Source organism: Nymphaea colorata, chromosome 1 (assembly GCF_008831285.2).
Source record: "Nymphaea colorata isolate Beijing-Zhang1983 chromosome 1, ASM883128v2, whole genome shotgun sequence".
NCBI classification, from domain to species: Eukaryota; Viridiplantae; Streptophyta; class Magnoliopsida; order Nymphaeales; family Nymphaeaceae; genus Nymphaea; species Nymphaea colorata.
The window spans coordinates 7,407,240-7,425,600 of record NC_045138.2 but is presented as its reverse complement, the minus strand read 5'-3'; the positions used below and the strand labels follow the sequence as shown (position 1 = coordinate 7,425,600).

General features: G+C 34.6%; 1 protein-coding gene across 1 annotated transcript; it reads left to right on the top strand.

The window, feature by feature from the left end:
- The first annotated feature begins 16,738 nt into the window (after positions 1-16,738).
- On the top strand, positions 16,739-17,551 carry LOC116268177 (dirigent protein 22-like). Its single transcript, XM_031649956.2, has one exon. The coding sequence runs from the start codon at positions 16,778-16,780 to the stop codon at positions 17,354-17,356; it is 579 nt and encodes a 192-aa protein (XP_031505816.1). The 5' UTR covers positions 16,739-16,777; the 3' UTR covers positions 17,357-17,551.
- The last annotated feature ends 810 nt before the right edge of the window (positions 17,552-18,361 follow it).

Here is an 18,361-nt window from a genome sequence, read left to right as displayed (position 1 = left end):
TCCAAATTTACATCTGAATCGAGCATTTGAAACTCAAAATCCAAAATCAAGTTCAAAACAACATAATCTGGTGCTACAAGCGTCGTGTGCACATGCACAGACATTCCCCTTCTTTTATGCCTCGTCCTCGCACCAAAATATGTTTTTAAAGCTTAAAACGAAGTCGACCACTCTTTTGTAACGAAAAAAGCAGTTCTATACATTTTTACAATAAATTAAACAAAAAAATGGATTCTTATGCTTTTACACGAAAAATCCTTATTTCATATCATAAAGTTTAACAAAAAAAATATAAAATAAAATAAAATAAATGAGTATCACGCTGGGCACCATAGAGCCTGGCGTTGTTGCGCTTAGCGCGCAACAGTGCCAGGATCGAGGCCTGCGTACTGCACAGGCCCCATTTGCATATCAAAACCACCCCTTGGGGTGCGGTTTTGGTCCATTGGGTGGGCAATAGCCCAGCCCACACCCCAAAGGGGTGTTTGCAGGGCTAATGTCCAATCTCACTTAGTCAAAACCTTTTTTTTTTAAATGAAAATAATTCAAAATTATTTGAAATTTACATGAAAATGTTGTGAAATTCAAAAAAAATCAAATTTTGATTTTCGGCTCCAAAACTCTATAAATACTCCCACAATCCTCCCTTTTGGGCATAAGCTAGCCCTTGGAGAAACTCTAATGCATTCTCACTTGAAGACTTAGAGTTTTTCCCTTAGCTCTCTTCCTCCATTTCCCTCTTCTTCTTTCCTTTTCATTCATTTTCTTCTTCTCCAACTTTGGGAGCAAGCTTCATCGAGCTACAACTCTTCAAGAGAGCACGAAGAGATCTCTTGGAGGCATCCTCTTCATCATCTTTTTGTTCTACTCAAAGGGATCTAGGATCATTCTAAGCCAGGTTCTTCATTTTTTTCCTAAAATAATTTTTATTAGAGGTATGTAATCAGCATCACATTTCATTCCTTTCATTGTTTTCTATCTTTTCTTGAATGTAACCTTGTTTTGGTTTCCTTGTTTTCTTTCTTTTTCATCTCCTCATGGCCATATAAGATAGCTCTCAAATCTCTATTTTAAAGTCAAGAAGCTATTCTTGAGTGCATCGAAAGTATGAGAAGATGAAATCATATTTTATTCTATGATTGAACAAGTTCTCTTGCACTCTCTTTTCTTGAATATAGTCTTGTTGTGGTTCCCTTGTTTTCTCTCTTCTTCATCTCCTCATGGCCATATAAGACAGCTATAAAATCTCCTTTTTAGAGTCAAGCTATTCTTGAGTGCACCAGAAGCATAAGAAGATGAGATAATATTTCATTTTATGATTAAATCATATTCACTCTTTTCTTGAACAATCTTTTTTTGGGTTTCTTTATCTCCTCTCCTCTTCATTTCCCCATAGCCTTATGAGATAGTTCTCAAATCTCTAGTTTAGAATCAAGAAGTTATACTCGAGTGCACCGAGAGCATGAGAAGATGAGATGATATTGCATTCTATGATTGAACAAGTTCTCTCCATTACTTAAATGTTGCTTTATTTTGGAGATATTGTTTATGCGTAGTTGCTTAATTTTTCTGTTCATATTTGTGAATGCACGGCGAGAATGAGAGTGTGGTTTGGGATTTCTTCGTTCTTGTGTTAATTTTTAAGGTTGGGGTTTGTCCAACCCGAGAAAAGCCATCACGAACATGTACATGTTAATATGCATTTTTATGTCATTCTGCGTTAGTTTTCTTCTAATCTTCCAATTAGGAAACCTAATGAGCGCCTTATCATGTGGTCTGATTTTCTTCCATACCTAATGGTGGAAGAAACATATTTCCCTGTAACAAATGAAATAACTATGTTTTTTGTTCACATATAAAAATATTTGAAATCATGCTCTCCAAAATATTTTCAAAAGAACCTCTTTCTAATGTGGCTTTAGAGACTTAGCTTAAGCTCTTACATAAGTCCAAGCTCTCCTCCGGCCTACATCAAACTTGAAGTCAGATGTTTTAACTTACTCTTAATCTCATGAAGACAGATATGTATATACATGTTATATACATATATGTGCACATGATGATTTCCTTCTTCTTCTCTTTCTATGTTTCTATGTTCTATTTTACAAACTTTCACATATACATGAATGCATGTATACGTGCGTTCTATTGTCTCTCTCTAAAACCTTTTATCTCTTCAAGTTAAATGTCTTTTTATACAAATTTCTTATATATATATATATATATATATATATATATATATATATATATATATATATATATATATATATATATATATATATTCTTTTATTTCTTTTCCTCTAAAATATCTCTTTCTCTTCCAATCAATACCCTCTTTTATAAACTTTCATATACGTGTATGTGTGATAATATATACACGTATATGTGCATTTCTCTCTCTCTCTCTCTCTCTCTCTCTCTCTCTCTCTTTCAAAAACTTCTCTTTCCTCTCTATTTAAGTTAATACTTAATTTTCAAAAGTTTTTACATACATATGTGTACACATATGTACATATATACATATATGTATGCACACATAAAATACATACAAAGATATGTATCTTTTCCTCTTTTAAAAACTTTCATTTAGTGATCTTAAAAATCTCTTTCTCTTTCTCTTGTGATTAAGTCTCTATTTTTTTCCATTCTTTAAACATATTTTTCTTCCAAGATCATTCTCATTTACCGACTTCACAAAGACCAAAACTCAAGTAATGACATAATATTGGATTCATGTTTGATGATCTACAACCTCAATCCATGTTCAAAAACTTTTCCTTCTTATATATGATAGTTATGAAAACAAAAATCTTGGATGTATGTTATGGTATTAATGTTTTTAGATGAATGCTATGGTAGGATTGCGTTTAAATAAATGTTATGATATGAATGTTTTTAGATAAATGTTGTGGTATGAATGAATTACTTTCTTTCAATCATATAAGATCAATGCATTCATGCATTCTTACTCAATATCACTTATGATCACAACCTCTATAAAGAACTTAAGCAAGATGAGATGGAGCTCTAACTACATAGTAACCGAATTAGAGCAAAATTTCAAACCTACTTAAAGTCTTAAGAGAACACCGAAATGACTCCAAAATTGTCTTCAAATGTTTCCAAATGATATTTTCTCATCCAAGATTATCCAAATCGAAATATTTTCCACTCTCAAATAATTCTTCAAAATTTCCTAAAAGATTTGAAATATCAAGTTATTAAAATTTTCTCAAACAATACATTGCATATATAATGAAAAAAATGTTCAAGCCAAAATAAAATGCATCAAGTATAAACATAGCCCTTAGATTGATTAACCCCGGTAAAGGTGCCGTGAATGGTCGATCTTTGTACTAACGGGCGAGTCCCTTTCTCTCTTGTTTTCAAAATAAAATCTCATTTTTATGGAGTACTCCAAAAACCAATAAATTTTTGGTGGATGCGAACAATAAGTTATCATCATTAAGAGTTGCAAAAGCATATCAGTTCTAACTTAACCTGTAAATCCACTAAGATGCTATGTCACCTGAATGCGGGGTGCGGGTGCCGGTGCCGGTGCGGGTGCCAGTGCGGCACATCTCAAAAAAATTAGGTGCGGCGGTGCGGTGACGATATTTTATTAATATTAATATTATTATTATTATTATTAATTTTTCATAGAAATTGAATAACACAATTAAAATTATACATTTTTATGATAGTGGGAAAAAATCAAAAAAGAAATGTTTGAAAAAAAGGCAAAAAGATCGTTTTATGAAAGCCACCATTCTTTAGTTCTGTATCGTTTTTTTTTAAAGAGAAAAGAGAACATATAATATATCTATAGATGTATTAAATTAGATGCAACGGCCGACGGGGATTTGATTTTGTGGATTTTTAATCTGGTTTCATCCCGAAATCAGATCCAGATCCAAACCATACACGCAGATGAACTTGGTTTGGATTTGGTTTCGACTCGGAACTTGATCCAACTCCCCTGGGTGCGGCTTGGGTACGAGCCTCATCATCGGGTGCGGATTGGGTGCGCACCTGGAGCGCACCCGCACCCGAACCCGCACCCGCAACGCGTCGGTGCTGGTGCGACCTCCTGGGAAACGCACCCAGGTGACATTGCTAAGATGTCAAATTCTTATTTTGTGTGCCTTTCTATAATTATTTGTTAATGAATTAAACACTATAAGATTTAAGTGCTTCCAAAGGAACTTATTATGTCTTATAGCGTTTTTACTTATTTAAATGGTTGTTTGCAAAGTTGAAATGACAGTATCAATAGTGTATCAGTTTGCTCACCTATACCATGTATTGACTGATATGTGTCAATTCATATCAGCCCATAATGGTAAAAACAAAAACCTAAATTGGGCTTATATCATATGGACAAGGTGCCAATAAAACATACTGCTGATACCAGCCATTATGCTCCAATGTAGAGTTATATTAATAACATTGGTCATTTGAAATAGAACTACATTATTGTATTTGTTGGGAATAAGGTTGTTTTGCTGCAAGTGCTTTATTTGTCATATAACTAAAGCTATTCATTGCTTTAATTGTATTGAGCAAAGTTAAATTCCATTACATCCTCTTGTCCTTTGGCACCTATTGAGAAGTTGATTGCATTAACTTTTATTGCAAAGTTGTTCAATACAACTATAATATAACTAAATTTTTGTTACAATGCATACAAAATTTATGATGAATGACTACTTTGAATGTTGTTTGGACTATTGTTTTTGGGCAGATATTAGAATTAGACCCAAATTTTGTGATATATGAATGTTTCTGGGTAATCAATTTCATCTACTTTTGCTACAGGCACAATAAAGTAGTTACCAGCATACTTTGACAGTTTTGGGGAGAATCCAGAGATCCCTGGTGGCTGGTTGGCATAGGCAGGTCTATATGTGTTGCTATGCATGTATCTACATTTGGCATGCACTTCTATGTTTTCAATTTCTTAAATTTATAACTTGTAAAAGACTCTTATTTATGGGAAGGTTCTATGAGGCCCTCTTGCGAGAATTTTATAATTGGTTTCCCTATCACTCTAAATCAAATCAAATCAGATTAGGGACAGTTACTGAATGATTTCATATACGTGATGTCATATGAATCTTGTCAGCATTTTCTTTAACCAAGAGTTGAATCATTTTATGTGTTTAGGTTGTTCGGATTCCATTTAAATAGTAAGTCATGTCTTCCAGCGTTGGGAATGAAGAATATCGTTTAACGGCAGATGTGGAGGAAAATAAATCTTTTTCATCTACTGGAAAAGAAGTTGAATCCAATAGGAAAAGAACTTCAATGGTATGAAATGATTTTAGATTAGTACAATATAAGGGAAAAGAGTTTACAAAATGCAAGCATTGTGGTGAACAATTAGGTGGACATAGTTTCAATGGTACGAGCCACTTAAAATGACATAGAGATACATGTGTCAAAAACAAATAGTTGATAGAAAACAATGAACTTTGTCATTTGAAGTTAGTGAATCTGGTGCCATTTTTTTATGTCTATATAAATTTGATATGGACACTATAAGAAAATGTAATACATGCACTTCCTTTCAGTTTTGCAGAATATGAATATCATAATAATTTTCTAAAGGCTTGTAATTTAAGGTTGGTTCCATTTTTTTGAAAAACACTTACAAAAGAGGTTCAGTCAATGTTCAAGACTAAAAAAATGAGATATCAATGAGTTTTAAATAGCCACGTGCAATGGGTTTCATTGACATTTGATATGTGGTCTTCACAATAAACATTAGGAAACTTATGCATGATAGCACAATATGTTGATACAGATTGGCAATTGCACTCTCATATAATTAATTTTATGCATATGCCTCTACCACATAATGCAATTTGTATATATGACATTTTATCAAAGTGCATTACTACTAAGTGAGAAATTCAATTGAAGTTGTTTTCTATTACTGCTGATAATTGTTCAACAAGTGATAGTGGAATAAGTTTATTGGGAAAGACCATAGAATGAAGAAACAATATTTCATTTCCATTGAGAGGAGAATACTTTCATATTTGTTGTGGTGCACATATTATAAATCTCATGGTTAAAAATGGTATGAATGATATGGATGATACAATTTCAAAAATTTGTGACAATGTCAAAGATGTAAGGGGATCACCAAAACGACTACATAATTTCAAGCAATGTGTAAAGGCAATGGGTTTGGATGAGAAAAAAAGTTTAAACTATGATGTTCTTACTCAATGGAATTCTACATTTATAATGTCGAGAGATACATTATTATTCAAAGATGGCTTTCAACATTTGTATCGTGTGATCCTAATTATACATGTTTGCCTTCTAAGGATGAATGGTCTCATGCATCTGATTTATGTCAATTCTTAAATGTATTCTACGATGTAACAAAGCTATTCTCTACCACCAAGCAGGTAACATCTAATCTTGTTTTTGAGAAAATTTTATCAATTTACCATCATTTGTATAGGCATCATAGAACATCAAATGAACATATAAGGACATTGACATACAAAATGCAAGAAAATTTTGACAAATACTTCAAGAGCTACAATATTCTTTTTGCAATTGTAGCTGTTTTGGATCCTAGGTTCAAGTTGTCATATGTGTAGTATTGCTTGACAATTTGGATAAACCTGATGCAATGGTAAAATATAAAGTTATAGAGAGCATCCTTCATGAATTGTATGCTGATTACAAAAATATGTATGATGATAGTGACACAAGTAATATACAAAAGGGCAATGCATCTACCATGATTGCAACAGAAAAGTATAGAAGTATGTCTAGATATGGTTTAAAGCATATTTCAACTTTGCATCTCTTATAGTGGCTCACTATGATCTAGACAAATATTTGATTGATCTAATGAAAGAAATTACACCTACTATAGACTTCAACATATTATTTTGGTGAAAGACAAATGAAAACAAATATAAAATTGTAGCAAAGATGGCTCGACATGTATTAGCAATTCATGTAGCTATAGTTGCTTCGGAATCTGTATTCAGTATATCAGGAAGAATTCTTAATGATTATTGATGTTCAACTACTCTTGAAAATGTTGAATCATGAATCTGCACACAGAGTTGGATTCGTGATGCAAGCAACTTGTGTGAAAGGTAAGATGTTCATACTTCATAGTTTATTTTACGTATTAACATAATAGTGTACTTAAATTAATATGTGTCTTTGTTACAGTTCTCATGATGCAGAACACCATTCTGACAAGGAAAATTAATCTAATGCATGAATCATGGTAAACTTTTGACAAATTTGTACTGTTTAGTATTCTATTTATGAAAAATCTGAACTAACTATTGTTAATCTTTTGCAGGTAATATCTTTTGTGGTGCGGAGTCGTGGATAAACTTATGATATGTATTATGTTGGATTGCAGATGTAAAATTCTAGAAATGTAAACTTTTAGATATTAAACTTGTGTTTTTAAATCAAGAATAAGATGTGGTTTGTACAATCCAGCAACAACTATACCAATGGCTCTTGGTAGCTAGCCTAGTTAATCAAGTTCCCAATGCTACCAATGATGTTGATATAGATGGTGAGCTTGGAGTTCTTTGCCTTTGGTTCGCTTGCTTTTGTCGCTTCATTGTGATGGTATATTTTAATGTTTCAGTTTATAAACATTCAGCTTTGCTGTCTATTTGTATTTTACATATGCTCCTTCGTAATCTGGTGTCTCTTTTTTATTGGGTCGTTATCATGGTCCCTTTTTGTGCAGTTTGGATGACATTGTATGACTGTGTTGAAGGGATAATTTACTGCCTAGTTTGATTTCATTTTCTTGTATGTAAGAATCTAATTGTTGCAGAACCTAGCCAGCTACTGCTGATATCATACATATGTACTTGTTTATATAGATTTGCATGAACTTCAGGAGCTTTTAAGTATGTAAAATGGTTCACATATTGTGTTCATTTATATTTGTGTTAAGTGGTCTGCTATTGACAGAGAAAAAAACAATTGAATATATTTGACTTGGATATTGCTTGGTGATTTTGGGCATCTGCACTAGCAGCGGACTAACTGGAGTTGCAGTAAATTTGAACTTATTGCATGTGCTTTGGCAATTAGCAGAATTATCTCCATTCTTTTCTAACCGACACGACCCGTCAAAAATTGGCCGACCCGACCCGGCCCGGCCTGACCCATCAAAAATGGGTCGGGCCAGGCATTGGTCGTGATTGTCAGGCCCGATATCTGGCCGGTTGATAGTTGGGCCGGGTAACGGGCCGGCCCTATCCAATTCCCAATTCTTGCTGGTGTAATTTTATCCGGTCAGGCCGGCCCGGCCTGGCCCGATGCCCACCCTAGTTGCACTTGGGCCTGTGCCTGGGTTGACATTTGGCTGAGTCTAATTTCAATTATTTTTATTAAATGTAATTATATATATATGCATATAATATAAATATTTATAATTTTTCGTGCTAAATTTGAAATGGACCCAAGCACACCTATACATATTTATAATTTTTCGTACTAAATTTGAAATGGACCCAAGCACACGTAATTAAAATTATTTGTGAATCTGAATGGTTAAAAATGTATTTTGAATTAAAAAAAATAAAATTTGAAAAGTTGTAAGAAATCAAACATTTAAAAGCTTTATCATATTGAAAAAAACGATAAAGAAGCTTCCTGCCCATTCCCCTTTGGTTGTAAAAAAGTTTGGTGGTTTCACGCATGTTAGTAGAGTTTATTTGGTGTCTCTCTCTTGTTTCTTCCTCAAGTCACTTTTTTCCTAACACCACCCAACAGAAGATACTTGGAAGGAGAAAAATTGGGTGACTGCTGAAAGAGAAGAAAAAGGTAGTGCTAAAAGAGAAGGATAACAATGGTAAGGGAAACACTTCTCTCTCTCTCTCTCTCTCTCTCTCAGTGTGTTCTTTGTGTTCCTTGTTTAGTTGTTTTTTTCTTTTTGCTCTTTGTTATATTCTTAAGTTGATTTTTGTGTTCTCTGTTTCTGTTTTTATTTCTTTGGTTGTTTTTTTGTTCTCTCGTTTCTTTGGGTTCCTTGTTTCCTCTTTTTGTTCTCTGTTATGTTGTAAGAGCTTTAAATAGAAGTGATATTGCAGAAAAGGGGAAGCGTTACTCACTTGTCCCCGTTGTATCTTTTGAGTGATGCCATTCCTGCTTCTTATCCTTGTATTTTATATGCACCTTCTTTTCTAGGTTCTAAACGTTTGTTCATGAAAAGGCAGGGACGCATGTTATCCTTAATGTCTTCCTTGCTTGTAATGAGAAGAATTGTATGGCTCCTAGGCAATTATTGAATCATTTTAAAGGAAGCCGTGAGTATGATGATTTCTCTGCTTTGATTCGAGTCCTCCTAGTGGGGGATAACAAGACAGATGTAGTTATTTTACTGTGAAGATGCTTAACTTTCAGGATATTAACTTCCTTAGTGGAATTACTCTAAGAAATTCCCTTTGAAGTTGTATCTAGTGATGTTTTTGCTTCAATCTATGATGAGCTCGATGAGTATGTGTTGACAAGCCATGAATTGAATGTTCATGGTACCACGCTGTTTCAAAATTGAGGTGAGAAATATGATTTATGGAGCCATTGAGATCAAGGTGCATAGTTTTGTTTGATTGGCATTGAAATTTCTTGGAAGGGGCCCAAACCTCTAATGCGAGAGCAAAGACCGCACCTTAACCAGCTGGCTATTGGAAGCCTCTCTGCTTTTAAAACACTACATAAACTAATGCTTGCCATAAAATTAGGCCAGATTTCTTGCTTACCCTTTTCAAATTGCTTCTTCACGTTTTCCTTCATTCTCTCTTCAATGAGCAGGCCCCAGTCAAAGCCAAACTAACAGGATCTCAGATCAAGTTCTCCCTCGTGGAATCATGTTCCCTTGAGCGTAGTTATTGTTCTGAAGATATTCAAACAATTTAGGTATGACTGTCTTAACTCGTTATTACCATCTTGTCATCTATGTGTCTTTTCCTCTCTATCTCTTGGAAGTAGGTGTGTTTCCATCTCTTTCAGGTGTTCACCGCTGTTTGATTTTGTTGCACATAAGAAGAAACGATAGCTTTTAATTTCCCTTATTTTCTTGTGCTTCTTTTGTTTTGGAAGTTTGAGTTGCATCCTTTTCCAAGCATTCACTTCTGACATGTGTTAGTTGAGAAGGGCTTAGGTTGTATGTTTTGTTTTTACGAGAACTGTTACATGATCTCTTACACTTGCAGTAGCAGGAGTTTAGAAAGGAGCAGTAGAGTTTCAATTTGGTGTTTCCTTTATTAAAAAGGTGCTTGCTAGATTCATGTAGCTCATTGATATTGTTGGAATCTGATTAAGATCTTTTTTGGATAGAAGGTTAATGGTGGCTGAATTACCAATTTAAATGTGAGTAACTATTCCTACCTTGTAGAATCAAGTGTGTTCACATCTTCATTTTTTGTGTGTAGTGATGATTTGCATGCAAATGTGCATGAAAATTAGCCTTCTAGCATTGTTTGTATACTTCCTTACACTGTACTTGCATGATAAAGCATGAACCCAGGTAATATGGGATGAGCTTTGTCTGCCACTATGAAATGGAAGTAGGTAATTGCAAAAGATGGTCATTAAACTGGATTCCTAAAGCTAATTAAAATGTGAAAACACACCCACACACACACACACACACACATATCTGGCATATGATCTCAACAGAGTATACTCTATTAGGAGGTTCTTTCTACAACATTATAACCCTATAATATTATTATAGTGTTCCCTAACATAGATTTGATGTTCAGGTTCAACAACATAAGAAAGGCTGTGCAGAGGAAGCTTGAGAGCATGTAAAAGCTGCAAATGCAATGTTGTTCAAACCTTTTTGTTATTGGCTCTTCTATGTAGCAAAAGTGCATTTATTCCATGTTTAATGACACAAAAAATTGGATTACTTGTAGGTGTATGTTATTTCTTTAGAAATATGAGACGTTCAACAATTTTACCATTGATAATTCATGTCAGAAAGCATTAATCTTGCTGACCAAGAGTTAAGAGATGAATACTCATCAAACTCCTTTATTGCTAAAATACTTTATTTAATTCTTTTGTGAATTTAACATTAATTATTCATTTACTTATTTCTATTTTTTTATATATGCAACATATGGATTCTATAAGATCTAGTACTAATGCTTTTAGTTCTGTCTCTGCTAACAATATAGAAATTGACATGCTTCTTACAAAAGTCAAGTCACTAAGATCAGCTATATGGAAGGAGTTTAGCAGGACAATAAATGAAAGAGGTATTCAGCATGTTGTTTGTCAACATTGTAAAGTATCTGTAGATTGTAATAGTAATATGGATACCACACGTTTAAAGGCATGTTTTAAAAGACATGAGTTAGAATTAGGCCAACAACATCTTGTCATTAGTGAATAGACTAATGATGGAAAAGGTACTATTGGTACTTTCAAGTTTGATTCAGATAAGAACCGACTTGATTTAGCTAATGTGATTATTTTTCATAAATATCTATTTTGTATAGTTAGTCATTCAAGCATTCAAAAGTTTATTGAAGGATTCCAGTTACAGTTCAAGTTATTGTCACGTAACGCTATTAGATCAAATTGCATACATATTTATGAAGATGTAATGACAAAATTACGTAATATGTTGTAGAAGACTAATGGAAGGATTAGTCTCATATCTGATATATGGACTTCATCTTGTCAGGAACATGGTTATTTATGTTTTGTTGCACATTGTATTGATAATAGTTGGGAAATACAAAAGAAAGTTCTCAACTTTGTCATGGTTGAAACACCTCATATAGGAAAAAAACTTGCATCAATCATCAAAAATTGTTTACTAAAATAAAATATTAGTTGCAAGTTATAAGTGCTGCTCATATTATTAATTTGGTTGTGTAAGATGACGTTAGAGAAATAAGTGATGTGATTGATAATTCATATGGAACTCATATTCTTAGAAGTGCTGCTCATATTTTCCAACTCGATGTGAAATTTTTGATCGACCAATGTGTAATGTCAAAGTTACTTGTGAAAAAAAGTTATGTCTTGATGTTCCAACTAGATGAAACTCAACATCTCTTATGCTTGATGCATCTTTACAATAGAGAAAAGCTTTTGTTTGTTTTCAAAAACTTGATAGTCATTCAAGTTGATAAAAAACATGATAATCATCAAAAATTGTTTACTAAAATAAAATATTAGTTGCAAGTTATAAGTGCTGCTCATATTATTAATTTGGTTGTGTAAGATGATGTCAGTGAAATAAGTGATGTGATTGATAAATCATACGGAACTCATATTCTTAGAAGTGCTGCTTATATTCTTCAGCTCGATGTGAAATTTTTGATCGAGCAATGTGTAATGTCAAAGTTACTTGTGAAAAAAAGTTATGTCTTGATGTTCCAACTAGATGAAACTCAACATCTCTTATGCTTGATGCATCTTTACAATACAGAGAAGCTTTTTTTTGTTTTCAAAAACTTGATAGTCATTATCATTTAACACCGACTAAGGGCAAATAGAAAAAGGCTACTACTATTCAAATCAGTTTAAAAATATCTTATCATGTTATTAATGTTATTTCTGTAGTAAAGTATCCAACTTCTAACATCTTCTTTAAATATTTTTGTAAGATAAAAATAGAAATTGAAAAAATGTGTTCAAATTAAAATATTTGTCTTCCAAATATAACAATGTGGATGAAAACAAAGTTTGACAAGTATTGGGAAATATAAAATTTGATTTTAGCAGTTGCAGTGGTCTTTTATTCTCATTAGAAGATGAAAATAATTGAGTTTTATTGTAGATAATTTTATAAGGGTAAAACATTTGAATATGTCTCTACAATTAAGAATTACCTTTGTGATCTTTGTGATTAGCATAAATCTATTTATGCATTGAAGATATTCTCTACTAGTTATATTGCTAATGTTGAGAATGATAGTAATGCATCTTCATTTACTTCTTTGATTGAATTTTCTTTTCATAAGAAGCCTAGGACAAGTGCTCTAGATGACTTTCTTGAAGAATATCGTAGAGCCAATGCACAAAATTAGATTTGGAATTGTATTTGGAAGAACCTATTTATCCAAAAAACAATCAAATTGGTATTTTGATATTGTGGAAGGTCAATGCACCCAAATACTCAGTGTTATCTAAAATGATATGTGATATTTTGGTTGTTATAAATTAGAGTAAACAATTAGCATAGGTAAATGTGTTCTTGATTTATACAGAAGCATATTAGGTGCAAAGACCATAGAGGCTTTGATTTGTGTACAAGATTGGTCATGAGATCAAGCCGAAAGTAATTAATTTATTATTAATGCTTTTAAGCATGTTTTTTATTGCTTATTTTATTCTTTTGTTAGATGATTCCGATTTGCCTACACCTTTGCATGAAGATGAAACAACATTTGCATCTGCATACATTGAAACTGAATCATAAGTTTTCTTTACATCAACTAAACGTACAATTATTTATGTCTAAGATGTTTATTTAATTAAATTTTTATTTACACAATGCAAGTTAATTTATAGCATTCCTCAATATAGTGTGAACATGGTTCAAGTATATATCAAAATAGAAAGAACAGATCCACTGTGGAAAATGGAAGCATTGAAAGAAACTTTTTGGAAGCTCATACTAAATGGTGAAATATTTTTTTTTATTATTGAAGTTGACAAGGATGACTCATCTAGTCTTTTGTTGCAACGAAGAACAACAGCCATGTACAATTTTAAAATTTGAAATTTGCATGCTTTATGGAATGAAGTTTGATGATGTAGTATAACTGATACATACTTTTTTTGTTTGTTCTCTCTCTCTCTTGAAATATGCTTGACAATTATCATTACCCGAGTTTGGGCTAGTGTGAGGTTTAGACTGGGTTTCATGGTTCATTTGGTGTTTACTTATATTTTCATACATATTACTTGAATATATTCCTTCATTATTTACTGGGCACTTTAATATTGGTACACGTTTAAAAGAATATGTTTTTAGTTTATTTTATTATATTTAGCTAGTATTCAAATTCTGGATGTAGATACATATTTTTTAAAATTAATTAATTAATAATTACAATTCCGGATAGTATTAAAAGTCAGGTTTGGATCATATTTGCATATGGCTTAAAAGTCATATTCCAATCAGATTTGGATATGACTTAAAAGTTGAATTCGGATGGATTCAGATATAACTTAAAAGTCGGATTCGGGACTCATTTATAACTTAAAAGTCGGATTCGGATCGGATTCAAATATAACTTGAAAATCGAATTCGGATGTAGATTTTAAAGTCGAATTCGAATATGGTATATGCCTCTTTTCATGAGCATTTCAATCCAAGTGTAAGTCCAAATTATGAATATTTAAAAAATCGGATATCGTAAAAGGTATATCAGATCTGATAATTGGCATCCCTAACCCAACTTATCGACCTATTTGATGTGTATTAACCACTTTTTTGGTTTGAATGGGGGGTGTTATTTAAGTATTGATGAGTGTTAATTTTAGTTAAGGCTTGCAGTCCTTTAGTCTAGTATGGTTGAGTCTCTCTCTTACATTATTATTGTTGGCAGAGTCTAGTGTTTCCCGCAATAAAAACGCAACTTTATTTTTATTTTAATGAAACATTTTGGTGATTGCACAGTCGTGTGCTTATTTTTTTTCATATGCATTGCATTGGGGCCCAAGACACCATACATAAAAACCGATAGATATCAGGGCCTTACATGCCAAGTGGGAATCAGCACCACGAACTTTATTGGGAACCAAGGGAGATTATAATGAAAAAAAGGAGGGAAACTGATTTTGAGAATGCCTAAGATTCCTTTATAAAAAAATCATTGGATTGCCGCTTTTTTTTTTGGTGTCCCTCTCTTTCCCCACCCACGCGCGGAGGAGCTTAGCCTGTCGCTCGTCGCCCGTCGCTGCTCCTCAGCAAGACGACTTCTGGCGCAGTCTGTCATCGTCTCTCTCAATCTTCGTCAAAACCTGCGCTTTCGACTGGGAGAAGGAGCGGCCGGAACGGGCAAGAAAAGGAATGAATTGGTTGTTGGCGTTATTAATCTATGGGCTAGTGGGCTTCGTCTTTTGAGGCGGAGGAGAAGGGGCAATGGGAATCGGAAGAGTCAACAAAGGGGCAAAACTTCCTAAATTTCGGTGCATTGGTCGAAGTATTTGTCATCCCTTCAGCTCCAGTCCCTTCCCTCCCTCTTTGCTGGACTCACCTTCCCCGTCAAAGACATGTTGTCTTCGTTCTTCTCTGAACCATCGAAATCTTTTAGTCGTTGAAGTTTTGGAATTCGATTGCTGGGGTGTCATGCTCTGTTCTCGCCGTTTTCCTCTCTAGTCACTCTACTTCCGTAGCCAAATTTCTTGGTGAATTTTAGCTTCAGGCACACTTTGGGGAACTAATTGGGCAATTGATTGGATCAAAGAGTAGCACAATGCGGTTGAAATTGGGGCACCCCCCACATGGTGCTGCTAAACTACAAGTATGGTTAGAGTGGTAAACTACACTTCTAGTGTTTCCTCCTCTACTAAAACTTTGTATCTCGGATAAAAAGGCAGACAGCTTTTGGGTTCCCAAGCTCAGGTAATCAAGGAAGGCGCCCTCGCCTGGTTTTCCTTGGTTAGAATGGGAGGGGCTTTGTCGCCCTGACGCATGCGACGGAGCGCATACCCAATGCAGCGAGGAGGACTCTCTCACTGTGCTCACAGAGAGAGAGAGAGAGAGAGAGAGTTACTCACTGCTATAGCCAACGTCGACGCAACGAAGATGCAACAGAGGTCCTCTGCGTGTGAAAGAGGGGGTGAAAAAGGGAGAGTGAGCAGGGAAACCATTGTTTCCAACGATACCTCTTTTTTCATAAGGGTGTTTTAGACATTATATATATAAATGAATGAAAATTGAATAGCTACTTAACTCATTCATGAGAGTTGCTGAGAGCAGAAGTAAAAAAAAAATGATTGGCATTTTTATTATATAATATTAGTTCTTACATTTTTTATTATTTTTTTCACAACCATCTACTATAATGGATTAAACGGTCTTTTTGGTTGAGTTGGCATATACATATATATATCAACCAGGTTGAATGGTTTTTTTTTTTATTGTTAAAGACCATCAATAAAGATGCATTGGCAACAACCAACGAGTTGTGTAACTACCTACATTTGGTGATGACTTTTTACAATACAAAATAAAAAAAATAACCATGCAATAACAGGCATAGCCGACTGATTTCATATTTTTATTTAACAATTATACAGTGTTTTACAAAACAGAGGCCATTATTAAACTGTTAAGAACCACGATAAGAACATAGGAGGATCATGGGTCCCCAGCACAAGTTGAAAGATAGGGGACAAAAGGCAACCGGCTTAGTTAAACTTTAAATTTCACACAAGACCTATCTGTGGCTTTGAAGGACTGTCACCAACCAAAACGACTGCTCACCCTTATGGCCCGAAGAAAAAAAATCATCTCTTTACTCTCGTTAAAAGTGTAAACTACGCAAAGTAAGGCCGGATTCCTTTTCTACCAAACCTCTATCACATTATTGTTCGTGCACTAAAGTCTATCTTCCTGTTACAACTTCTCCATAAACAGGAAAATAACACATAAGACTGAACGCTGAAAAGACGAGCGACCTTCTAGAAGAAAAATCCAACTCCACCATCCTCTCAGTCTCTAAAATCTTCCTATAAAATGCTAATATGAGAGACGCTAAAGGCACCCATTCTCCTCTGCTGCCTCAAGATGCCAAACACCACCATGGACAGAAGCCTCCTTCCTAAATCCTTGCTGTTCTTCATGCTCTTCCTCTTCATCACCACTGCCTCCGTCGCCGGTGCCAAGGATCCCGGCCACCCATTGCAAAGTGCAATGCTGCCGAGGGAAGAGAAGGTGTCCCGTTTCCGCTTCTACTTGCACGACGTGAAGAGCGGCAAGAACCCCACCAGCATCACCATCATAAATGGTTCGGCCTCCACTCCTTTCTTCGGCAAAGTCCAGATGATCGACAGTGTCCTGACGGAGGGGCCGGAGCTGACGTCGAAGCAAGTGGGGAGGTGCCAGGGGTTCTACGCGTATTCGGCGCAGCAGGATATAGCGCTTCTGATGGACATGAACGTGGTGTTCACGGCGGGGAGGTACAATGGGAGCACCCTCAGCTTCATGGGCCGGAACTCGATGCTTTACAAGGTGAGGGAGATCCCAGTGGTCGGCGGCAGCGGCGCCTTCCGGATGGCCCAAGGCTATGCACTGGTCAGGACCCACTGGAAAGACAACATCGGCGATGTCACCGTACAGTACGATGTGGTTGTAGTCCACCAGTGAGTTAGTCGGCAGGCCGGCTAGCCGGCCGGGCTGTTGCCGTCTCGTACAATAATGCCTTGTTTTTTATGGGGAACACTTCGTTTCCATGGAGGAGTCTGTTTTTGTTCTTGGTTCTTCTGTTCTTTTGCCTTTTGATTATCAGACGAGATTGCACTATTGCATTAGTGATTGAACGCAGATTGCAGCTGTTACTCACACCTTCTCTCCTTCACTGTTAAATTGCTTTATCGGTCAGTATTTAGAACAGCTACCGTTCTGCATTCTTAGCATTTTCATGGCGGACTGGTGGTTTTCCTGTTGTTAACTTTTGAGTCGTATCGCATCGGTTGAATCAGTTCTTATAGACCGGCACAGTCATGTATCTGCTTCATGTATCTGCTGATTCATTAGTGAAAAATGAATTGAACTAATTTATTAGGTTAAATTATTTTTTAAAGTATATACAGATGGTTGACAGTCAATTATGATATTTTTGAAATTAATTTTAAATATATAAAAATGGAAATGTGGTTACTGAAATTATTATTCTAGACTAAGAAACAGATGAGGAACTTTGGACCTGGAATAATATTTCTACCATAGTTACAAATTTCGTGTTGGGTTTTTGATACGGAGGTGTTTTTTTTTAGCTATAATTGGGTGAACTTGGAAACAAAAATTGCAAGACTTAATAGCTTATAGAAAAAGAACAAAAATTGACCCAATTGTAAATCAGTTCACTACAAAAAATAAGTATATTACAAGCGGTTAGAAAATGTCGGTAAATATGGCATTTAAAAGTTTTATCGACGTTTCTTTAGAATGTTAGTAAACAAATTGTCGGTGAAAACTATCACTGGTAATTCCACTACAACGCGTTACTGTACATTTTTGTGCTGAACATAATTAAGATTCGTTTTAACTTACTGTTCATAGTCAATCTCTTCTAAATTAGAACAACTATCACTTTTAAATCACCTAAAACTCAGGTGATGATACATCAAACATGGAAAGCAGAATAGGATG